A 26,919-nucleotide genomic window follows, 5' to 3' on the forward strand; every position below is an offset into this window, starting at 1 on the left:
ATACATTGAGATTAACACAATCCATTTAAATCCTTGTTTCTTTAGGAAGAAGAAAAAAAGAGTGCACACATAGGCTAATAGAGTGGTGCATGAGCGAACATTATGAATGTGCTAGTGCATGTGAACCAGCAGGAACCAGGATATAGATTAAAATGCTCTCCATTTTTAGGGGAAAAAAATTGAAAAATGATTTCTCTATTTTAAGTTTCTAGCATGTTGTTGATAAAACAGGTATAATAAGTAAAAGAGCCTGGAGCAGGACTAGGAGCAGGGAAGCAGCAAGAGCAAGGCTGGAGCCCAGCTAGGAACAGGGCTGGAGCAGGCTAAGGCCTGGGGAGTCTATTGCCACCGTTCAGGGAAGGAGAGAGTTCCAAGTCCTGGAGTGACATTGAGCACACTGAGCAGTTGTTCCTCCTGTGGGGTTTATACACCTGGTCTGGGAGTCACATGACCTTCTCCTGGCTTGTGGATTGGCTGGAGCCTAACACCGGAGTGACTCATAATCTTACAATAGTGATCTTATATGAGCAAGTTATAAACCTTAACTAATTAGCCTTTTCAAAAACCTGGATAGGAAAACAAGTACTATCATCCTCATTTTACAGACAAAGGAATGGCAGTATAGTGGTGTCACTTGACCAAATCTACAGAGAGAGTCAGTGTCAGGAACAGGTTAAGAACTGAGTAGTAGCTGGCTCTCAATCCTGGGCTCACATCATTCTTCTCTGGGTTACTCAACCCTTTAGCACAGTGGTACCCAAACTTTTCCTGTTGTGCCCTCCCCTTACCAGTAATGGTATCTGTCCACACACCCCTCCATTACTACACAGTGGGCTCAGCAGAGGAGCTTGGGCTGAATGCAGAGACGGGGGCAAAACTGGGGAGGGGGGATGGAGCTGGGACTAGAGGCATAGTTGGCCTGGGACAGAGAGGGAATGAGGGCAGAGCTGGGCTTGGAGCAAATAAGGGAGTGGAGCAGAGCTGGGGCTGGGGCCAGAGCTGGGCTGAGGGCAGTGCAGGAGGCAGAGCAGAGCTGGAGCTGGGGCTGGAGCTGGGCTGGAGACAGAGTGGGGCTCGGTGGAGCTTCCTCCCCGCCCACCATGGGGGCTGGCCTGGCAACACACCCTCCCGAACATTCCTCCATGCCCCCCATAGTTAGGGGACACTGCTTTTGCAGCATTTTTGGAAGAGATTATATTCTTTTTACTCAAGATGATAACAGCAAATAAATACACAAAAGAAACAAAACCAAGGGTAACTGAACTGCACACATCCATATGAATATACTAATATTATTACTTTTTAGCACTGAAAATGTGCTTCACTGCACATTGTATAAAGCACATGTATCACAAATACTGATTACATACAAAAATAAGTTATTTCTGATTATGCAATGCAATTATTTTGACAATGTCCCTTAAGAAACCATAATTTCAGTTCAAATACAAAGGAAACTGCAACTTTGCATTGCCCTCAAATTTGCTTCACAGCTGCATGAATAAAATTATCATGCGCTTGGAATTTTCATTTCCAGCATCATTCTCTTGTCTTGTTGTTGTTTGTTTTGGAAAACACCATACACATTATTATAGTTAATAACTAAGATTACATCAAATGTTATACTTCGAACATATTGGGCCACACTTCAACTGGTGAGAATCAGCATGGCACTGTTGGCTTAATTCAAATTATGCTGACATACACTGTCTGATATCAGGCTCATATCTTCCAACTGAGTGTAAAAATCTACTGCAAAACCTTCAAGAGAAATAGAAGGAATAGATTTCAATGCACCATCTAAAGTAATATTTTAATGCCCGGTTCTGGACCAGGAACCCATTTACTCAAGTAAATGGGTCATGCACCGTGGAGTTCATTGGGCAACGTGGAAATGAATCCTTCTTCTAGGTCACAATGCTACAGCAAAGCCGCTGTAGCACTGGTACTGTAGTCTGAGAGAGGCTGCAGCAAACCCTGTGGCTGTCACCTGTCCATCTCTCTTGGGAGCTTTTCTCATGATCTGTGCAGTCATGGAGCCATCAGAACTACCACTGACTTCCCAGGTGCACTGGGGAAGAGGGAATCCTTTTGGAGCAAAGATATCCTTTCTCCTCACATCCTCTTCCCCCCAGTTCCAGCATGTTCAGGCATTCTGTGACTGGGAAGTTTGGAGCAAGATTTGATCCAAAGAAAGTTAAAAATTACATGGCATTTTGCAGTGAAGTATTTTAGAACTCTGGATTTTAATTGGAGTTGTTGGTATTATCATTCCAAGAATAAAAAAATCGTTTTGACTATGTTATACTTGTTGCTTGAGATAATGGATATGACAGCAGGAGAGACACAGTATTGTTGTCACATCAATAAGACTGACAACTGACACTGTGAAATATACTCAGGCGCTAATCAGCAAGCTCACTGTTGCTCTTAAAACTGATCTATGTGATTAATTGCCTTTGAAATTTTGATCAAAATTGATCTGTCCAATTTTCTGGTCCCAGTTCCATAAGTCAAATCTTACCGTAGAATTACACAAATCAATTTAGTTTGGGCTTCTGTAAAAGCAGACCAAAAAAGAAGGTAGAAGTAATTTTGGAGCTGTCAGTGACTGATTGTTTTTTTTATTTCACACTTTTACTTAAAATAGAACAGGCCTTACCGTAGCTGTCATAAGCATCTTCACTTGTTCCATGACCATAATCATAATATTCAGGCACACTGCAATAGATTCAGACAGCAAGAAATGTTACTATAATCAGAAGGAATCAACACAAAAGCTTAAATGGTAAACAAAAGTTAAAATGTTATTACCTTTATATGCAAGCATAACACAGTCAAATGACACTGTGCAAATATAATCTAGAAGGGACATATTATAGTTCTTATTTTCATTTAGTCTACTAATTTTAAAATAAAATCATTCCAAAAATATGTGAACATAGGAATTATTTTTCAAAGATATGGCAGATGGTTAGGGATAGAAATTCAATTCACAAGAACAAGGTGCAGTCTTATAATATCCTTCCCTAGGGTTTCCTTGTGGTTAAAAGTTCATCAGAGCTTCAGCTCTGAAGAAGCACACTGTTCTCTGGGACCTTAGTAGGCCATGTCCTTTCAATCCTTCCCTAAAGATTGAGGCCCTCCATTGACCAGGAACCCTGTTCATTTGCTAGATCAAAAAGGGAGCCTTAGGTTAGACTAAACTCAGGATTTTTAATCAAAAAATCTTTTCTTTGTTCTCTGGAGAATCTAGTTTGAATTAGTATATGCATGTCTCTCCAAGGCTGATAACTGAGGAAGTTTATTAGCATCCCTCCTCCTTAATAGAGAAGTACATACAACACCAATACACAACTGCATTTTTAATACAGTGTACCTAAAAGGTGTTAACCTAATTCAGTAAGGTTTAACTTAACTCAATAAAGCTTATTTTAATTCTATAAGGTTTATTCAGGATATTACAGGATATTGTCAGTCTGTCACAGCCTTTTGTACTGAACCTTAAGATGCTTGCTTTTACAGAGGACTTTGGCTGTTTTTTCCATTTTTCAATTACACTTCCTGCAAAGTTGGTCTGCCTACATTCCATACAAAGTGAAGGCCTGATTCTCCACAGCCTTATGGGTTTCTATGACTTTCTGTGACCTCCGTGAATTTTGCAGCCCAGGTTTGGCTGACCCCAGGACTGCCCCTCAACTGGTCCCTGGCGCTGCCCTGGAGCAGCGGTCTGGGACCAGCGGCGGTGGCAGTGGGGCCCCAGGCCATCCCCCACCCCGCACCCAGACCAGCGGTGGTGGCAGCCACATGGCCCCGGGCCGTCCCCTGCCTGGATCAGTGGTGGCAGCAACAGGCCCCTGGGTTACCCCCCTGCCTGGACCAATGACAGGGGGGCCTGGCTGCCTCCTGCCTGGACCAGCAGCAGTCTTCAGGAGTGTCCTCCTCTCAGCGGGTAAGATTTAGTCACAGATATTTTTAGCATAAGTCATGGACAAGTCATGGGGCTGTGACTTTTTGTTTACTTCCCATGATCTGTCCATGACTTTTACTAAAAATACCCATGACTAAAATGTAGCCTTAACTTTGGGCAGTGGTTTGCACCAGTACAAAGTAAGTGTAATAAGTTAATAAATGAATAGTAGATTTTTTTAGACCTAGTTTGCACAGACCTAGTATACAAAGTGCAAGGATGTGGAAAATCAGAGCTAGTTTCAAAACTACTGCTTGCCAGTTATTTGTTTGTTGATCAACAATGATCATGTATGCTCATAACAACAGGTTATCAAAAAATGAAGAGGTCATTTTAGATCATTGTTGCATGCTGCTAATTAATGATCTGCAGCTATTGTCTGTAATGGGCACCAGCATATCTGTGAAGCAAAAATGGTAAGTCATATTAACATGGAGATTGAATTAATCATATTTTAGCTTTACTATTATTATTATTAATTATTATTATTATTTATAATTTGTTTTCCAGTAACACCTTACATGCCCCCAAATCAGGATCAATTCCCAGTTTGCTAGGCACTGCCAACGAAAGCCTACAATCTATCTATATTACTGAATTGTATTTCCTCCACCCTCAGTGAACTAAATACAAATATAACGTTTCCTGTTAAGTTTTTGGTTTGTTTTATTTGACCTTTTTCATCAAAGGCTCCATCTGATAGGCTCTCACAAAGATACCAAAACCTTCATGGTCACCTCAACATTGTGGTGATATTGCACCCCATAATTCTTTATGGAAATATGCTTATGAATGTATATATGACATAACTGGAATATGTTATATGCTACATATGCTGTGTAACATATCTCTGCAAAGGTTACAATCTACTGAATATATTCATCCTATTTGTATGTATGTATCATTTTTGTATTCAAAGTTATGAATATTGGCTGTGTACTTGTTTAATTTTAAGTAACCTTAGTAAAGCATTTGGTCAGCTTCTTTAGAAAGGAATTTGCAAGTTAAGTGCCCAGTCAAGAAACACTTAACTGACAATGGATCTTGGAAGACTCTAATCCACATAAGAAGTCTTCCTAGAGACGTTCAAGATAGCATGAGGGCAATGGCTGCTGCCTGTAAAAACTGAGTCATGCATAGACATGTGACTTGCCCATGTGACTCCAAAACTCCATCTTGGAGCTGGATTTTGCATAGGAGAGAGGAGGGGGTCTCCACCCACAGAGAAAGTCCATTTAAGCCCCTGGGAGACCCTCCCTTTTGTCTTCAGCTGGCTCAAGAGATAGCCTCTCCACCCCCAAAGGATACCTGAAAGAAACTGGAACAAAGGACAGCAATCGCAAGGGTGTGAGTGATTGTTGGACCCAGACTAGAAGGAGACTAGTCTGTAAAAGAAGCTTACCGGAACATCTCTGAGGGTGAGATTTCATCTGTAATCACTTTCTCACTTTATTAGGCATAGACTTGCATGTTTTATTTTATTTTGTTTGGTAATTTACTTTGTTCTGTCTGTTATTACTTGGAACCACTTAAATGCTACTTTTTGTATTTAATAAAATCACTTTTTACTTATTAATTAACCTACTTGGAGGGGTGGGGGGAACAGCTGTGCATATAAGCTTTATACAGGGTAAAATGGATTGATTTAGGGTTTGGACCCCATTGGGAGCTGGGCATCTGAGTGTTGGAGACAGGAACACTTCTTAAGCTGTTTTCAGTTAAGCCTGCAGCTGTTTGGGGAGGTGGTTTAGACCTGGGTCTGGGTTTGTAGCAGGGTAGCATGTCTGGCTCAAACTGGCAAGGTTCTGGAGTCCCAAGCTGGCAGGAAAAATGGGTTAGAAGTAGTCTAAGCACATCAGTTGGCAGTTCCTAAGGGGTTTTCTGTGATCCAACTGTCACAATTGCATTATTACTTTGGCTATTTTCCAGGAGATTAAAAAAAATATTGGTTAACATTTGAATCAGAGACATATTTAACACTGCAGATAAAAAAATCCTATAAAGATAATAGAGTTGGGCAAATAATTTGAAACAATGATTTGCTTAGACACAATTTGACCATTGCTGTAGACAAAATGCCCATAATCGGATTCTGAATTTGTTGAATGCAATTCTTATTCATAATTGTTCCTGGAATAATTCCTAAGAAAAAATCATGTACTATAGCTCTCTTGAGAACATTCATTGCAAGTATTTGATATTTGACATTGAAGCAGTTTCGAACAAACATGTTTGTTCCCTGACTGGCTAGGTAACATTTTTATAATCAGATTTCCAGTGCAAATACTAATGATTTTTTAATTAAAAGTACATTTTCTATAAATATTCTGTAATATTTACTAAAAAAAGTCACTGTTTCAGCAAGCAGGTTTTCAGGTGCTCAGATACCGCATTGATATGGCCATATAAACACTTAAGACTGATGCTAAATATGCTAGAGCTGACTAGGAAGAATATAACTAATATTCTATTGAACATACTAGCCATGCTATATGGTTCTAGTGATTTGATTGGAAAGTTAAATGGAATCATGAGGGCATAACAAGAGTGATAAAACAGGGGGTTAAATAATCAGTCTTATTATATTCAGACTTCATACAGTTTAGACCTAAAATATGCTCAAAACAGAGAGCTGACATGTCAGATAGGCAGATAACAGTACGAAAAATCTCATGTAATGTGATTTAAACAGCATAATTTTGACCTGTTGACTGCATTTCTGAGGAAGAGGGTGGGAATAGTGATGGAGTAGCAGAGTTAGGAAATAAGAAAACAAACAAAAACAAAAAAAATCACCTCTTGCAATCTCCAGATAATTGAAATAAATCCTTTTCCCCCAATTCATTGTATAAAACAAGTGACTCTAATCTATACACTTTGGGGACCTAATCCAAAAGCCGTTGAAGTTAGTGGAAAGACACCCATTGATTTCAATGCTCATTGGGTCAGGCTCTTGAATAGAAAATAGACAAACAAATATGAAGCCCGGCAAAATGTTACACCTGCAAGAACAATTAAAATATCTTGCTTCTATACAATTATTTTATTCTGATTAATGGAGAATACCCACACCATCATACACACTAATAAGAGAGTGAAGTCCTATTACAGTGAACATATAGAACTTCAATGGCTAATGAACAGAATTCAAAATGTTATTCTACAAACCAGTAATACAGGAAGCAAGCTGTATTATATTGTGTAGAGGAGGAGCAGTTTGTGATACAGTAAATATTTTATGTTTGTGAACACAATACTTGTTAACATAGCTCACTGAAAATGTCTAAATGGTATTTCAAATTCCATGTTAACTCACATTTAGATGGTATTTTAAGCAGTAGTTAAGTGAAGTAAATTCATTTCGTGACATGAACCCGACTTACACTCTCATCTCCTGAGACAGGCTGCTGATTCATTAATCCACTCTATTGTAAACCGTGTTGAGTATACATTGCAGTCCATTAAATACATTGTTGACCCTTGGCCCCTGACCTGATCTTGGAGGGTTTATAGTTTGGAGTAAAATATAATTTATTTGCTAAGCATGCTTATAGGAATAATAATGGAAGTTATTGAAGCTGTAACAATAAGTAGGAAATCATTAATAATAGGGTTGTTAGGATAATATTAGCAATGCGAGAATTATAGGAAGTTGCTTGTGGTTAGCATAACTGATGAAAAGCAGGACTTAGTTGGTGACCCTGGGTCAACTACTTTTTGCCTTCCAGAAAGACCTGTATATAATAAGATGGGCTGATATTGCTGATACATATGGAAAAGGTGAGCTGATTTTGCCTGTGTCCGTGTGGACTGAATAACCTATGGTTATACATGATTTGGAACTTTTCTTGCTTTCTTGGGTATGTCCATTTCTAGAACAGCATGTTGCCTGTCCTGGGACCAGTCTCCTGATGTGCTCCACTTACTTTTTCTTCTCCCCTTGTTTCTAATTGTCTCCATAAGATTGTAAGTATGCACAATGTAAGACTGCCAGTATGAACAGTACAGGAAACCACTCTGCTGTATTTATCTTATTCTTATACTTATGTATATTGATTTTTCTATTATTTTAATTATATTTGTTTGATTTAACAATAGCTTATAAAGTTTGTGTGTGTGCTTCACCAATTTTATCATCTTGATTAACTCCAACTAGTCACCTGAGAAAGGACCTTGTATTTGTGACAAGTGCATGTGATCCCAATAAAAAAAATTATAATTCTAATAATTGATCAGGTACAACATATATTTGTAAAAATTCATCTTCTAGTAACAATATTGAGAAAACCTGGACTGTAAAAAAGTGGCTTTATATACTTAGGGCTTTTAAAAAACATTATCACACTACCTATAAATATAATTCAACCATATTGCCTTGATCAGTAGCAGATCTCAGTAAATAATCAGAAAATGAATTTAGCATAAACAGAACTTGGTTATTTAATTTTAGAGTTCCATGACATCCCATAATTTTGAAACTACAGTGCTCATGAGTTCTAGAAACACCAGGTTTTCTTGATGGTGATAATTGGAAACAACACACCTTTATCTGTGATTAGCAGTCTTACTCTTCAAGCAACACAAGGTGTAATTTTCTTAAGTACATGCACCTACCTGAAAGAAGGAAGTAATCATATGTGTTTTAGAAAATGTATTAGCTCATTACCAATTTTTCACATCTAACTCCTACATTTTTAAGCACGGCATAGTATTTTAGCCACAGAGCTTCCAAATCACAATAGGCTTGATTTTTCAACCCTTAGATGTTAACTTCAATGGTCCTACTTGTGAGAGAAGTAGCATACATGGGGATACAAATCTTCATGAAGATTTCATTATTTTTATTTCTTAAATGGGTTCTCATCTTTGGAGGTTTTAAAGTAATTTTTCTTCTATCAAGATGAAAGCTTTCAAAGATAAGCTTTTTGACTTGTGGCCTAGTTCCTAAATATAAAAAAAAAATTAAATTGCCTTGTTTGTAAGAAGTATGTTGACATCTGATCATAAGATGTTTATGTTTATTTTTAATTTTGCTAATGGATGAATATTGAGGGTCTGGCTGTAGCTAAATCTTTTCAAGCAGTTATTTTTATAGGGTCAAACTTTCTTTAAACTGATGACGTAACGTCATCAAGACCTTTTCACTCAAGTAAAGCTGTGTCATCTTCCTTAAAACTGGCTTCATGTTCTGTATTTTTGATACTTTTTGGGATCATAAACTTACCATCTCTGTGGTATGCAAACACTGATTTTTTTAAGTTTCTGAGATAGGACAGCCTTTTCCAAGTAAATTTGAGCTAAAGATGACTTAATCCTAACCTGATTGAATCAAGTTGCATGGCTCCAAGGTATACCTCACATTTGATTTGTCTGAAGGCCTAAACCGCTAAATGAGAGTTATCCAACTTCTGCATATCAGAGTGTTCTATTAAGGCCTGCATTATAATATCTTTGCTGGGAGTGGGAAAGCAAAGGGTTAGCCACAACTCAAGAACTGAAATCTAAGGAGGAAGCTTTTAATTGGCTCTGAGGCTGTGGTTCAGACATTAAATAATAATTTTGTTTCAGTAACAATACATTAAACCAATTCTAAATTATAGTTTTGATTGACTTGAGTGATCTTTAGTTGGGATTTATAACCAAACAGACAGAGACCTCTTTAGATCCCTTTTTAACATGTATAAGAGTTGATTATTTGTTGTATTAATCAGAAGTTTTAACTAAATTGGTAATTTAGTTTCAATCCAGCACTTAGACTAACTTGTTGTTTTAACCCTGTTGCTCTTAATTTGACAGTTGCATTGTTTTAGTTCTCATGAATCCATACTTTATTGATAATATGGGTCAGCTAAGCAGCATGGCCATTGTTTAGCATACAGGCTGCACTTTGTAGCTCCTCAACAGTGACATCCTCTACATTATAGTCACTGGACTATTTGCATCCTCCTGGTGCTGCAATTAAGAAGGTCCTGAAAGTGTTCTTTCCATCTTCTCTGACATCCTGCCTTGGTGATCAGCATGCTACCACTTTCTAGTGCTTTGTGGGTTCACCCATCATTTCCATATCAAGTCCATGCATGTATGTTCTTCCTTTGAAATCAGTGTCAGAAAAAGGAGTCTGGTTGCAGCACAAAGCTCCAGCAGTTGCTCACAATTCTTGTTTGTGATTGCATCCATAAAAATGTCCAACACTTTCCAGCCAAGCTGTTTGAGCAAACCAGTGTGGCATTGTCCCGCATCAGTTAACTAACACTGAGACACACTTGTATTCTTCCTGCTTCCTGGTATGGCCAGGCAAGAACCTTTGGTATAACTGCATTGGCATCTGCTATGGCTGAGTGCATTGCCACCATTCCTGTACCACCAAGAGGCTTGGTATATCAGTGCTTCCAGCTTCTCTGTAAAGGGGGTTAAATCCCAGTGGCTCTTGAGGCTTTAGCCTCTTACTGAGGCTCAGTGTAATGACACATTGAATGTATCAGCAGCTTAGCACCTGGGAGTCTTTCCTGGGAATCCCAAAGATTTGCTACTTTGACACAAAGAAACAAAGCCTCAGCTTGACACATTAGCGCTGTAGAACATTTGCTGTATCGAAATGCTCTCTGCACCCCTTCACATTCAGTGTAAAAATGCTCATCGAATTGTTCGGTGTCTATAGCCTCCCCTTTGCGTCCTAAGTCTTGAAACATCATCACTGACGGAATTATGTTAGTTATTACACTGTCTATTGGTACATCCCTTGAACTATTTATAGTCCATTAGCAAGATTTGAAGTTCCTTTATAATTCTACTTTTTTAAATAAATATCGTTATGTAGGACTTTCATCTCCACCTACCAACCTCAGCTCAGCGTTTTGTGATAAAAATGATTTTGGGATAAAAATGATGAGGTGATAAATTTGGAATCTATCTTTTGGAGGTTTGTTTCTCCATTGTCCTTTCTCTTTTCTGGAACAGCTGACCCTCTTTTACATTTAGTGGGGGGGTTGGGAAGAGAATTTTTGTATATGTATATAATAAGAGGTATGGGAGGTCATGCTTTCTGCTATTTTAAGAACTAGTTGGAAAATAGATCTTGTTGAAAATGATAATGATTTTTTGCAAACACAAACAAAAAAATGAAAAAAATATGCTTTCCACAAGTTTTGAGAATGAGCAACTTTTCATGTAGATATATATATTTAAAATGTTTACTTTAGAATTTTTTTGCGGGGGGGCGGGTGTTATTGTTCTTTTCTCCTTTCCCTCCTTTTCTCTTTTTTTCATTTTTCCATTTTGCCACTAAAAAGAGTGCAAAAAGGTAAAACAAAGAAGTAAGGAGAGAAGGAAAAAAATGAAAGCCAAAAACTAAATTAATATTCTTTTTTTTTGCAAAATAATTTGAAAGTATTTTTGTGAAAACTTCAATAAAAAAGTTTTCATCCGAAAATTTCAAGAGATCTGAGAGAATATGCTGGGGCGACTGATGTACATTAAATTACAGCATGTTTAGTGGGGCAGAGGCCTTGAGTCAGCTTACAGATGCCTAAGAAGGTCAAAAATCTTAAAATAGAGGAGAGTTTCCAATAGGATTCAGGCTGGAGGCATGAGATTTGGGAGTGATTCTTGATTGAAAGTATCATCAGAGTAGGATTATTACTAGAGCAGAAGGAATAATTTATTTGACAAATTTAACCTCTTTTTCTGTTTCTGGAGAATCTCCCCATATATTATTTCTTTGAATATATTTGTTATTCAAATGTATTTTATTATTAATCATTTGTTTTGCAGTTACAACTAAAGGTTCCAATCAGGATCAGGGCCCCAAGGTACTAGGTAATGTACTATATTTTTATACTATAAATTGATTGCAAATGTTTCATTCTGAGCAGTGAGTGCAGTACTCAATATTAATAATTTGAGGTGTGTTGCTTAATTATGAGTGTTCTGATTAATCATTTAGCTCTAATCCTGAAAACTTGCTTAAAGCTAAACATGTGAGTAATCTCAATAGAGCCAAAATGTCAATGAATTACTCACATGTTTAAAGTTAAGCATGTGCATATGTGTTTGCAGGACGTGGCCCCTCATATCATTCTGTTCACTGACTGGATGAATGTACATGAATCTAATGTTTGGTTTCTAATAAAACTTGGTTCCTGACTATTCCCAGAAAATGAACACAAAATGACCACGGCCTAAGAACATACAAAAAAAAAATTCAAGCAAATATCTATGGAAATTTTTTTGTCATTCATCTAGTTCTTGTTATTACCCTATTTTATAGAAAGGAAAACAGGATCTGATTCTGAGACCTCCAGTTTGATAGTGTTCACAAGTGTAACAGGGAGAAATAATTCTCTCCACTGTAGAAATCAGTGGGTTAAATTCTATACCAGTAGTATGCCTGAAGAGTACACAAGATAATCATAGTGGTCCAGTCTGGCCCTCAAATCTATTAAATTCTGATCTTATGCTAACATAAATCAGGAGCAACTCAGTGGACTTAATGGAATTACACCCATGTAAAAGTGGATGAGCTACAGAATTAGGTCCCAAGGTCCTAACCCTAACCCTAACCCTAACCCTAACCCTAACCGGACAATCTCTACGTAAAAGAATGAATGGACACAAATCAGACGTCAAGAATTATAACATTCAAAAACCAGTTGGAGAACACTTCAATCTCTCTGGTCACTCGATCACAGACCTAAGAGTGGCTATACTTCAACAAAAAAGCTTCAAAAACAGACTCCAAGGAGAGACTGCTGAATTGGAATTAATTTGCAAACTGGATACAATTAACTTAGGCTTGAATAGAGACTGGGAATGGATGAGTCATTACACAAAGTAAAACTATTTCCCCATGGTATTTCTCCCTCCCATCCCACCCCCACTGTTCCTCTGATATTCTTGTTAACTGCTGGAATTAGCCTACCTTGCTTGTCACCATGAAAGGTTTTCCTCCTTTCCCCCCCCTGCTGCTGGTGTTGGCTTATCTTAAGTGATCACTCTCCTTACAGTGTGTATGATAAACCCATTGTTTCATGTTCTCTGTGTGTGTGTATATAAATCTCTCCTCTGTTTTTTCCACCAAATGCATCCGATGAAGTGAGCTGTAGCTCACGAAAGCTTATGCTCTAATAAATTTGTTAGTCTCTAAGGTGCCACAAGTACTCCTTTTCTTTTTACAGTGAATCAGTGACAGTCTGGAATAGAAACCTGTCTCCCATTTATATGCTATGACTACTGACACACTAATAACTGCTGCATTCCCCAAATATGCTCTCTCTCACATGCACACACATAAAACATGAGAGAAATCATCATCAAGTTCTTTGGAGTTTTGTAGAAAATGATGGATTCTAACGATACAATTTGCCAGACAAATGGCCCATGATCACTATTCAATGATCCAGATGAGAGAGAGAGAGAGAGAGAGAGAATTTCTAGAACTGTACAGTCTGCTCCAAAAATGTTATTAGTGGGACATCAGACATAAGAGTGGAGATCTATGAGGAAAAAATTCTTCCAAGAATTTTAGAGGATGCAAGTGATTTAGAAGTAAAACTTTTCTTTACTTCAGAGCAACTCAGTTTGATTCAGTTTTGCTCATTGAATCAAATAAATGAGAAGTGGCATTTGAAAACAGTTTCTGATGATGAATGCTGTAAGTGGATTGCAGTGAAGATACCTAAAATGTCATCTTTTAGGATTGCTGCTTTGATTGATTTCAATGGTTTGAAAATAAAATGCAGGGAAATCTTTATTTATGAACAGGTGAATATTAGCACAAAACCAACATAAAATACAGCATAGTATAAATACAATGCAGACTGGTTAAAATGGGGAGAGGGTTCAAAAGAGAAAAAATATAGAGAATATGGTATTTTACCAAGAACCATGCAATCACTCTCCCATCAGTTGCCTGGATTAGAGCTAGCTATATATTTTGTTATATTGTAATATTCAGAGATGGTGAGCCAAAAGTGATAGGCATATTTATGTGTCAGTAGGGGATATAAGAAAGAAGGACTCTGTTGCAGAAATTAGAGGTTATTCGAAGTACTATAGACCAGAATTGATACCTTTACTCCTGAGTACCTTAATCTTCAACTAGTATGAAATAGTAATTTATACCATGCAGCTAGTCACACTGAAAACACTGGGGCTAATCACAGAGTAAGGCACTATTCACATAAGTAAGGGTATCCGATTTTGGCATTATGGATTATGGATTTCAACTTATTTTACAATCAGGGAAGATATCTATACCTATCTATATAGTTTACTGCTGAATGAGTCAGGACATCTACATCTGAATGCAATTTACTGAGGCTCTACAGTATGCACGGGAGTAAGCACCTGCAAATAATACTAGAAGTGTTTTGACAACAACTCTGTATCTTTGTCTTTTATGTCTTTTGAAAATATTTGCTCATCAATAATTTGGTAGGAAATTAAATCTGTTTGTGCTCTATTTCGTTAGCATGTCTATACTTATCATGTCTTCCACTTTAAGAATAAAGAACTTGTACAGAAATAAAACCAAGCCCAAGTTTTTCTTTTGTGGTCATTGTGTCCAGTACAGGTAACACTGCTGGTTACTTGTATTAAATGAAGAGAGATTTCCCTCCTTAAGTGGGAGGGGGATCCAGTGATGGAGTTTCTCAGTTCTGCTGTGTGGAGGTTGCCCTCAGAGTATTGCATCTGAGGACTGGAGAGGAAAAGGAAAAGGACATCTGGTCACGGAGCGGAAAAAGACATTTGGTCACAGAGCGGAAAAGGACATTTGGCCAAGGGAGTAAACATCTTGTCACACTTGCAGAGGACACTGCAACACCAGAACATGTAGCAGCCTACCAGGTTTCCTCCACAAGACCACGTAAGTAGGTAGATAGGCAGTCAGGTGATGGTTTTCTGTTAAAATACCAGGGCAAGGGGAACTGATGGATTAGTAATGAGCTATGAGAAGATTTCCCCTCTATAGTGGACATCATTAAAAAGTCAAAACTTGCTAATAGCTACCTTCCAATAATACCTGTACTGTACTTTACATAGGGAAATACTGAGATATCTCAGCTACTACTGTGCCCTGTGATCTGCACTGGCTCCAAATCCATTTTTAGATGTTTGGATTGTAAATTTTTGGGGGTAGGGATGGCCTTTTTGTTCTACGTGCACAGCACCTAGCACAGGGAGGTTCTGATCCATGACTAGGGTTCCTAGCCATTATGGTAACACTGTTGTAATTATCTACATAGACATGGATGGCCTGTAACATGGGTATTATCACATAGATTTTCTCTACTGCATCCGATGAAGTGAGCTGTAGCTCACGAAAGCTTATGCTCTAATAAATTTGTTAGTCTCTAAGGTGCAACAAGTACTCCTTTTCTTTTTTCTCTCTACTGTTGTGGCAGTTGTGATCAGCTGAATGGTCTTGGTGCTGCTCCATGGGATTCAACTCCTGAGGAAGAACAGCAGGGGATTCTGACTGGGGCACTCTTGCTTCTGACATTCATTCCCTCTTGCAATCTGCCAGAGCCTTGGCTTAGTGATGTGATGCAAGACACATTTTGTTCACTCTGTTCTTTTTGTCGTTTTGGCCTGTTATAGGGGAGTAACTACTTCATCCATGGACATGGATGCCAGAGGCAAGACTGACAAGATAGTTTTTGGCAACAGTTTTCATTTAATTTTTGTAATATGCACCCAGATATTACAATGAGGGTCACAGGATATTGTTTAAGACTAAAAATAAAGCAGTACTGATGGGCATATTTCTTTAAGAAGGTGCTGTGTAGCTAGAACATAGTCTAAGTCCTCTGTGATGTGGCGATTGCTGTTTCTTCCTGTTTTTTAATGATTAGTAGAATAAGTGGACATGTATAATTGTGTTTTTGTTCTCTAGACTCTCTGTTAAATATTTTGTTTCTAATTTGGTTTGTATTTTTAGCTAATTCTGCCTCATTGCTACATACATGAGAAGAGAGCTATAAGAAAAAGTTAATTTTATGCAGTATTGTGTAGAATTATTGAATAGATTAAAATCTAAAGGATATGCACACATTTTGGTGGCTGTATTAAAATATCTAAAAGAATAAGAGTTGATATCATCTCTATTATAAACTGCCACTACTTCTGAAGTGTGGTTAAAGTATACATGAAAGGGTAAGCATTCACATATTACAAAACCCTTTTAAATCTTCACTGGTTCTACAACAAATACTTACCAAAGGCATTGCCTTCTTATTCGTCTCAAGTACCCATAGCAGTTCTAGAGCTGAAGATGATTCTGATGGGTATCTTCATCAGTGAAGTACTCAGCAGTGAACATGTTAATTTTAGGACCTGCAATCTCTGAAGTGCATAACTCTCTACATAAAAAATTGTTTGTTTGTTTGCCTGCTGGAAACCCCACTAATTCAGTAAGATTTTTATATTTCCCTTTTTACACCTTTATATGTAATTCTGTAATCTGACCCCTATCCTTCCCACAGCTCCCATTGGCCAGGAACAGCGAACCGCGGCCATTGGGAGCTGTGAGTGGCCATACCTGCAGATGCTCAAGTAAACAAAGTGTCTTGCGGCCCGCCAGGGGCTTACCCTGAACAAGCTGCAAACCAAGTTTGGAAACCCCTGGGATAGAGGAAGGGAAGAGACCTGATGGATCACTGAGTATAGTCCCCTGCTATCACAACCAACCGCATCATATAATCCTGTTAATAAGTTTATCAAACTGTCTTAAAAGTAGATGGGTTGTTTGCTCTCAAACCTAAGGTTCAGATATAAAATATTACAGTTGTCTTTCTTAGTGTATGTTGACTAATCACAAGTGTTTACCACCATCATTGTTATTTACTACTTGTTTCTGGTAGAGCTCATGATGTACTATGAGCTGTACAAACAGGAAGGAAAGTATGATATCTGCCTTGAAGACTTTACAATCTAGAACAAAAACTCAGAGAAACACAAGGTAGAGGAAAGGTATAATCACTTGGATTTGTTTTTAAAATTAGGCTAAAATTTGAAATGATTCTAGAAATGTATTTTTTTCTGTATTCTTTCCTTAATTCTGGTAATCTTGTATGTTCACTCTGGTAGCCTTTTTTGATGATATTTGATTATAAGTATTTCAAAAAAGTATGCAGATGTTTTGAGGAATTGTTTGCTGTTAGAAAGTAAGATTTGAAATTCACATTATACAAAACGCATAGGAGAACAAAGGCTAGGTCTAGTAGTTCATTTGAAAAAAACAATTTATAATTATGATTGCTTACCTCTGTGTTTGGGTGGCATAACTGTTATCATATGCCTCGTAGCTTGGGTCATCATATTCACCCCCATATCCATCATCATATCCCTATGGGAAAAATAATATACCCTATTTAGAAGATTGATAAATAAGGAAGTATATTAGGCTGCACAAATTATGTATTAATGTATAGATGCTATATTTGCGCACAGGATTGTTTACATTATTATGCAGTCTATGAGACCAGAATTATACACCTAAACATGCTAACAATAAGCACATATGATGAAAGAGTAAAGAAATAAATTATTAATTTGAGAACTTAGTATATCCATTGATATAATGCAGTGCACTTTTGAAGGAACAGCTTCTCAACCAGGTTCACTTAGAACACTGACAGATGCTAATGAAGACAATTGTTTTCTCAGGAATTCGATATTACAAAAGTTTTGTAATTATTTATATGTGAATTATAACCACTGAAATGAACAAATGTGAAAAAAATATTGATCTTAGAACATTGTTAAGAATGTTGTTATTGAGTATAAAACCATAACATTCAGTCCTTTTAAAAAAATTGTCTAGGTCTGGGCAAGAAGCCATGATAATGATCATTCTAAATAACCTTTACAACAAACACCTTTAGCTTTATTGAGCATTCCAGGCTTTTTCACAGTGTTGACAATATGACTTTCTATTACAAGTTCAATTACCAAAGTGTGTTCAGTGAAGAAAGAAAGCAAGCTAGATTACTTAGCAATAACTGTGGACATTCACCCTTATGGGAAGCACCCACAGGAGCTATTGAGCTTCAGAAACCTTCCAGAAAAACAGTGCACCTTGGGACTGCACAAGCTTCACCCCCACAAAGCACCAAATGTTCAGAGCCAAGATTCTAATAGGCTATGTGGTCCCCAAACATCTCAGTTCTTTCTGCTAAAGCCCAGAATCCTATAAGAGTGGAACTCCAAAGGAGAGAGAGGAAGATGGACAAGTATTGTGACTATATGGAAGCAATACTTTCAAACAACTACATTTACTAGGAATTGACTGCATGTTCTTTTTCTTATGTGGGATTCTACCTATCAGTACAACACCTTGACTCCAGGAATGTGGGCTGATGAGTTGTAATTAATTTAGAACTGCGTTCTCAAATTGATTGTCAGATGTAGATATCAAGTGAAGAGAGGAGTCCTGAGTGAAGGTGTATATAGAGCACTCGATAGCAACCATGCAGTTTTCTATAATGGAAACCTTACTGGGGATAAACCATCAAAGCCACCTTACTTTTAGTAGAATGAGCCCTAAGACCTTTGAGTATGGGTAGACTAGCCAAAGTGCAATGTGTTTCAGTATGTATCATTCATTTTGAATGGCTCTGCATGGAACTAGTATTTCATTTACTCTGATCTCTAATAGATAGAAAAAGTTTTGGTGACTTCCTAAATATCTTAGTATTATTCAAATAAAAAGAGAACTCTGCACTTTCCTAATATGCAGGTTATAGAACTAAATTTCCCAAGGTAAGAATAAAGTTTTGGAATGAAACCTGGGGTATTAATGGTCTGGTATAAGTGGAACACCAACTACATAAAATTACTCCAGAGAGCCTGAAAACTAAGCATTGGCTTCTAGTGAAGAATGTGAATCACCAAAGATGCAGTTCTCTAGTCCTATGAACTGTCTAGGTAAACTTCTGAGCTGTCTTGGATGGTGCTGATGCTGAACCAGGCATCCCCAGAACACAAACTCTGAATCAGATGACTCAGCTACATCTTCTAGACCAGAAGGAGATCTTCATTGGATCCCTCTGTTGAGCAATGGATACTGTATAGATGTTAGTTCATCAGTGTTCATAGCCTACATGCAGACAAATTAGATAAAAGCATAAATACCCTTGCTGGATGGCACACTACTTTATTTTTTTAGAATTCAGAATGATAACACACAAGAATCCAAAACACACAGAGATGTTTGTTAGAGATGTTAGGCTGCTCCCTAAGTCAATGAAACTCAATTCACAATACCTCGCTTTAAGCTGGCTCTTTCATTACTGATTCTGATCGCACACTTTCCTACAGAGACCTCTTGCCTGCAAGCATAACCAGGAAACCCTCTCCACAACCCTCAATACACCACCGTCAACACTGAGGGACTTGCACAGTCACCAAAGCAGGGAGAACCTCATGGAATCAGAAGGACTGATATCACTGGAAGGGCCAAAAGCGCCTTAAGAACCAAGAAAGCCAGAATCAAGACCAACTTAGAATCATGGCAATGATTCTTATTTCTCTTTTGGGAAAGCAGTGAGTCCCCTCTTACAGAGACCTTTTCTGAATTCTACTTCCTCTTACCCTTATGCTTGAGGGCAAAGGACCACAGAATGGAGGCTTCCACAAACATTGGGCCATTGAACAAGCCCCCAGATATGAGGGAGGAAGCCTAGTACCAACAACAATCTGCTAAACAAGAGAACTTCTTAGTGCTCTGACAGACTCCAGAACCAAAGAACCTGCAACTGCGGGACCAGCTGGTTCCTGCCTGGGAGGGACATCACTGGAGTCCCTGCAGTAAAGGTGTTCAAACACTGACAGACAAAAATGCAGAATGACTTGTGGCACTGAAGCAGCCCAGGAATCCGAATCAAAATGTTCCGCTAACTTGGAGGCAGATGAAAAGGCTGCTCCTGGCAATGAAGTCTTCTGTTTCCTCATTTGTAAGGGCTTTGAAACAAATGAAAGCCTAATCTGTCCTTGGACAGATATGGGGCTCTGACTAGGAGATGATTCTGAGGTGCTGACTTATAGGACCTCAGGCATGAAGAAGGCTAGAAACCAAGCATGAACAGTTAATCCTAAGTAATGGTGTTCCTCAGGATAGCACACATGTTCATCCACCTCCAGCAATATGGAAAAGATATGAAACATACTACTGAAGTGTGGCTGTTTGGAGTAGTTATGATGGCCTGGAACTTAACTAGAGAAAATGTGGGAACCTAAATGGTGTAACAGCATAGAAATAACTTAAAATTCCTGGCACTACCTAAAAGCTCTCACTCTTTACCTAAAATGTCTAAACTATAACAAGATAACTGGAGATTTTTTGGTTAAAAAAACAAGAAACTTTTTCTAGGCATAGAGAAAAAGTTCCTATACCCACAGCTAAACATGAAAAGAAGGAACTGGATTAACTAGGGGAAACAGACAACAATGAGCAAATCAAACTTGTCCTCTTTTCTCCACACTGTTTTCCCATAGAATATTGAGGCAAATTCAAGGTCTTGGTCGTCTCATCTTCAGATGCCCAGTGGTCTGGACAAGCATATCTAAAATATTACCTAAAACTCTGAAGACTTGAAGATTGAAGACTGTGGCTGACAACTCTACTCCTCAGGAGTTTCTACAGTAGGGGTAAACCTTGACTGTTCAGGAGATTGAATTTTCTCAGGGGAAGGTACAAGATTCTGGAACAAACTGACAGCAATTAAAGACTATAACAAACCTAAGCACCTTGCACTTCAAGTGCAAGGCACACTTTTTTCGACCTGCCTTCTCTAATATAAACACAGAGCAACATGTACATTTAAATGCCCCCTGCAAAAATAAATTTAAAAATATGAAAAATGATCAAAACAAAACATTACATTGCACCCACAGTTCTCCCTCTGTGAAGAGGATGAGAGAAAGAATGAACCACATGGGATAGACATTAGTCACACTGCTTAATACATTACTGAAGACACTGAGGTACTACAGTGATGAGGGCAGTATAAGAACCTATATAAAACAGAATAGATAAAGGAAAGCATCTCAGTGCACTTGCCCACTGTATTAGAGGAAAGGTAAGGAAACAAATTATCTTACACTAATGCCTCAGGTGGATCAATGCTCAGCACCAGTAGAGCAAAGAACAGTTAATACTTGACACTTCTGTAAATTCAAGTTACAGATTTGAACAGTCTCCCTAAAGGCTCAGAGTATATCAATATGGAGCCGGTGGTTCAAACGGAACAACTGGAAAATAGGGATAAAACGTGTAATGCTCCAACAATTCAAAAATAATATTTCTGGTTCAAGATTCTCTCTCTATCTCATGCTATTTTTTTGGAAGTGAATTCTCACTTATTACCACATGTGTAACACATTATTAGCACCATTTCAAATAATTAAGTATAATGTAATAATTTCTAGTTTCTAGAACTCATAAGGAACAAACTGCTACTATCAAAGATACATTAAACTAAACAGGACAAAGCACCATGATATATATACATATGCCTTACAGCATATATATATATACTGTAAGGCAGAAGCCTGCATTATTAGGGCAATAGAGTAAATGACTTAGGGGCTTTCCAGAAAGATTCCCACTGATTTTGTAGTAACCTAGTAACCTGCATGTATCTTGGAGGCAGGAACACAGGTTGCAGGAGGGAACAGTCTGAAGAAGGCACCAGAAAGCTAGTGTGGATGCATCTGGTTGGGATGTTAGCTGCACTTGCAATATCTCTGTAAATAGTTCTCTTAATAAAGAGCCAGTTTAGTTTTACAAGTATGGAATCCTTTCATGTGATTACCCAATATGTGGTTACATGAAACAGATTTAGGTGGAATTTGGATGAGATATAATTCTATTAATTTAACCAACTTTTCTTTCAGAAAATGCCTTTCACATTTCTGTTGCCTATATAAGTTCTCACAAATCATTTTAATTGATGTGTGTAATTGTCAGGTGGAATACTTCCCATACAAGGAGACACTAAGCCAGATCAGGGATAGGTCAATTTATACTAGCTGAACATTTATCCTTTGGTATAATCACAGAGTATTAAAACACTTGTACGATATCTATAAACTGATAGGGTCAAACTGCATGGCTTCTCTAAGGAAAAGAAGTCCTTCTCTAAACCATCAGAATTATCTGAAAATGTTAATGAAATTGCAGCTAAGGAGGACCAATAGACATAGTTTTCTTAGAATTCCAAAAGGTTTTTGATAAAGTTTGATTTTCAAGGCTCTCCATGGGACTAGTTCTGGTTGCCTGAGAAAACATCCCTCCCTCCCTCCATCATCAGGCTCTCTTATGACAGCTGTATTCCACTGGAAAGATGATGCTATCATCTGGTAGGGGTAGGCTTGTGACTGTGGGGAAAATAACTTTCACACGAAATGGACCACAACTAAGGAACTGATAGAACCCAGTAGGAATAAGCATGACCACAAACTTCATCATATTCATAGCCAACTATAATAGTCACCTCTTCACCCCAGCTTTCCTACAACAGTACCCTCATTCTCACAGATTCACTCATTAAGTCTAAGCTTGCTTCTTGGAGACAGGGAAGAGAGAACATTTTCATTTGTTGAAGTACTAGGATGTGCTCTGACACTACAGTGATCAGGAATATATAGACAGATATGGATACATATGCAAAGAAGAGAAGAGAAGTACACCTCTGGAATTGTATTGGGACTAGCAATGTTATCTATAGTTATTAATGACTTTGAAGAGGAAGTGGATCATGAGTTGATATAATTCAGAGATTTAAATAAAAACCTGTTGCATTTAGTGAATTCTAAGGAAGGGGATGAGAAAATGCAGATGAATCTAAAGAAACTGAGTAATAATAACATTTTACTTACCAAACCTTCCCCCATCTCCAAATACACACACAAATGTCTTTGAAGATTCTCAATACAACACATGAATTTAGTAACTGGGAATAATCAAACTTAACAACTAAGCATAGTGGATCTATACCCATAAGTACTTTAAAAACAATAAAGATAATAAGCATAATATATGGATAAACATAAAAATGGGAAGACAATGTAAGAATTGCAAAATCAGAGTAATAAGTTGTGGCCTTCATATCATCTTTAAAGAATAATTCTAAGAGTTGGAGTCCAGGGCACTTAGATAACAAGGTGGTAGGTGACTTAGAAATACATACCATAAGTAAGGGCTACCTCCCGCTAAGACATTTTGTCCTATTAACAGAATCTTCCTTGTACTAGGTTTTAGTTGATCCACCATGTACCATACCACTGAGAAGAATATGTCCAAATACCGGGAGAAAACAAAACCCCAGAAAGGGCTAAAATTGAAATTGCAAACTAGTGTACCAGAGTGTAGTTTCCTATAAAATACTTGTGCATGTACTGAGCTAAAATATAAAAAGGGGAGATGATGGTGAGACATCTTTGGAAGAATGTAAGAACTCTCAATACATTTTGGAGTCAACAAGTAAGAAGAGGTTTGCATGCTGTTTTTAAAAGAACAGTATGTGAAGGGTATGGAAAGACAGTTTAGAAAACTTGAACTCTTAGTCAAACATGCTTCCAGATTTAAAAAGAATAATCTCTTTCTGCTAAAAGAAAAGGAGTACTTGTGGCACCTTAGAGACTAACAAATTTATTAGAGCATAAGCTTTCGTGAGCTACAGCTCACTTCATCGGATGCATCCGATGAAGTGAGCTGTAGCTCACGAAAGCTTATGCTCTAATAAATTTGTTAGTCTCTAAGGTGCCACAAGTACTCCTTTTCTTTTTGCGAATACAGACTAACACGGCTGCTACTCTGAAACCTCTTTCTGCTGTATTTTATAGCATTTTAAGCACTTTTATACACACACACAGAGTACACATTTTAAACAAAGAATTTAATACTCTACACAGGAATGATGATTGTGAAGATTGGTTGAGGTGGTGAAGTCCGAGGGTGGAAGAGGGTGGGATATTTCCCAGGGAATGCCTTACTGCTAAATGATGAACTAGCACTTGGCTGAGCCCTCAAGGGTTAACACATTGCTGTTAATGTAGCCTCACACTCTACAGGAGGAGGAGGAGACAGCATGGCAGACAGAGACAGAGACACACACTCTGTGTGAGAGAGAGAGTGAGATGCACATTGTCCCTTTAAGTACTCTGACCCCACTCTAAATACATTGCCTTTTTAAGTAGATCAGCAAGTTGAGACAGCAGCTGCTGCCAGCAAGCTCCCTCCGTCCTGAGCCCTGTCATGTCCCCCCCCCCCCAGCTCTATGGAGATGGGGTAAGCGGGGGGCAGAACCAGGGGGGAGGGGGACACCCTGACATTAGCGCACACCCCCTGCCCGCCGGCAGAGCAAGCAGGGGGCTCCCAGGAGAGGGCAGGAGCAGCACATGGCAGTGGGGGGAGGGACAGCTGAACTGCCAGAAGTGGATAGCTTGTTGGGTGGCTACCCCACAGGGAACTTAGGGGAGCAGGGAGCTGGTGGGGGGCTGCCGGTCCACCCTGGTTCCAAGCCCCCACCACCTGGCTGCAACGGGCTGCTCTTTCTACAAGCAGAGGACAAAGCAGGCAGCGTCCAAACAACATTATAAGGGAGCATTGCACAACTTTAAATGAGCATGTTCTCTAATTGATCAGTAATGTAACAACAAAACAAAGTTAACTGGGACGACTTTAAGTTAGGAGTTACTGTACCAACTTTTCTTTCAAATTTTCATCTAGTTTTTATGCTCTTTTTTAACCAAACAAAACAAAAAGTACGCAACATTTTTTCTGAAACTTTTCAATCAAGTTTTCAGAATCTTCATAGAATGGAGCCTACATTATTGAAAGTACAAAAGTCTAACTCCAGTTATTGATATTCTTTATCATTGTTAGTGTTCTTGGACCACTCAGTACTGTGTAATTCAATGACCATTAGAGCATAAGCTTTCGTGAGCTACAGCTCACTTCATCGGATGCATTTGGATGCATTTTTTTCCACCAAATGCATCTGATGAAGTGAGCTGTGGCTCACGAAAGCTTATGCTCTAATAAATTTGTTAGTCTCTAAGGTGCCACAAGTACTCCTTTTCTTTTTGCGAATACAGACTAACACGGCTGCTACTCTGAAACCTGTCAATGACCATTGACATTCTTGAGCATCTTATGTTCTCCGCTTTGGGCAGAATCTTTACATCTGTAATTATATTGAAATATCAATGTTATTGCTGTTATGCAAATGATATCCAGCTATGAATTACTTGACTTTTGAAATACCAAGATGTTCCTTACTGTTCATATACCTGCTTATACAACATACCAACATTCCTTATTTAAAATCTAATCTCTTAAATCTTAAGGCTGATTTTTTTTTTGGAAGAGGTTTCAAAGCACTTTTTAGAAGAAGATATTGCAAAAAGAGAAGTTTCTTGTTTTACTACTGTTCCTGGATCAAGATGTAGTATCTTTTGTTTTATTTTCAAATACATGCAATAGAAGCAATTTATTGAAACAATTTATGTGTAACAGAAGAAACCATATAAAAACTGTATTTTATCTAGAACCACGCTATGAGAGGTTAGATTTGAAAATCTACCAAGAAAACACATGCACACATAAGAATTTCTTCTGTCAAAGCTGTGAATGAAGATAGTGTTCTTGAACATGAGGAACTAATGGCATGGGCTTGATCTAGGCACTGTGTGTGCTGGTGATGTGCAGTCTATCACACACAGTTCAGCCAGCTTCCTTACTTCAGCCCTTCCAGCTCTAGTCACAGTTGAGCAGAAATTATCAAGCATGCTGAATTATGCCAAAATGTATGGCTGTTTTTGCAAAGTGAAAAATGGAGACTATCATGAGATGATTAAACATTTTCACTCAGAACATAAACTGGATATTAGCCCCTGATTCAGCCAAATACTTAAGTAGGTGAATAACTTTAAACATGTAAGTTTTTCCATTGACGCCCACTGGATACTCAGATGTTTAAAATTACTCATGATGCCTAGGTCCCTGGCTGAACCATAAGGCAGATTTCTGAAGATGAAAGATTTGTGCACTAACACAGTGTTATTGACATTATATCCTAGTTATTATTTTCCTAAGCTTTCATTTTTTATCTTGAAATGTTTCTTTTCCAAAACATCTGTAAAGTAAGGCTCCCATCTTAACCCATGTGAGGTCCCATTGAAATGAGTTGGGCTGTGCATGGGTGCAGCACTCTACCCAAGTGAAGCCAGTTGCAGGATTTGGGCCTAAGACATATTTTCAAACCCTGGGTAAGGATATCAGAGCTAATGAGGCCCAAGTGATTTTCTTAGCAAGCTCCAAAATAATAAACAAATATTCCTATTATATATGGCTTATATATTAGTTATTTATTAAGTTATTTGACATCAATCATATTTTATAGTAACTACCAATGTAGTGCTTAAGCAGTAATTCAACTAGTGTTTTCTTCCAAGACACTGATTCAGTATATAGCACATTGTTGTTTGCTCCTAATCACAGCTGAGTAAAGAGGAACCACAAAATTCCAAATGGTGCTATCTACTGTACAGGAATAAAGAAGAAAGCACCCATATATTATATTCCAATGGACACAGACAATAGATTATTAGAAAAGATATTTCCAGTATGATACTCTCTTCTTCTGTACTAAGCATTAGATCCAGTATAAAATTTCTCCTTAATTTTAAAAGCTATGCAAAAGGATATAACTTACCAAAAAGATTTTCATTCTTTTAGAAGAATTACTTCTTAAAGGTCAACTCTATTTAAAAATAAACTATTTGTAATTATGATTGTAATGGAGTGACAAGCAAAATAGTGAAAATAATGGAATTTTATTGATTGAAAGTCATGACAGATAGCCTTGAATGTGATATTATTGCCTATAATTTTCGTATTATAGCATACAATCACAGATATTAGAGACAGAAGAGAATTAGATTGC

At 37.9% G+C, this 26,919-nt stretch overlaps 1 protein-coding gene across 4 annotated transcripts in view; it reads right to left on the minus strand.

The window, feature by feature from the left end:
- Positions 1–26,919, minus strand: part of KHDRBS2 (KH RNA binding domain containing, signal transduction associated 2) — a 640,432-nt gene that overhangs the window by 76,488 nt on the left and 537,025 nt on the right. For all 4 annotated transcript variants that reach the window (XR_005291960.2, XR_006279815.1, XM_038395788.2 and 1 more), the window contains 2 exons: positions 17,233–17,315; positions 2,663–2,721 (listed from right to left, as the gene is read on the minus strand). Coding sequence is in view for 2 of the 4 variants with exons in the window: in XM_038395788.2 (XP_038251716.1) it covers positions 2,663–2,721; positions 17,233–17,315 (142 nt within the window). In the remaining 2 variants the exon portion in view is untranslated. The remainder of the gene's footprint in view (positions 1–2,662; positions 2,722–17,232; positions 17,316–26,919) is intronic.

Source organism: Dermochelys coriacea, chromosome 3 (assembly GCF_009764565.3).
Source record: "Dermochelys coriacea isolate rDerCor1 chromosome 3, rDerCor1.pri.v4, whole genome shotgun sequence".
NCBI lineage: Eukaryota > Metazoa > Chordata > Testudines > Dermochelyidae > Dermochelys > Dermochelys coriacea.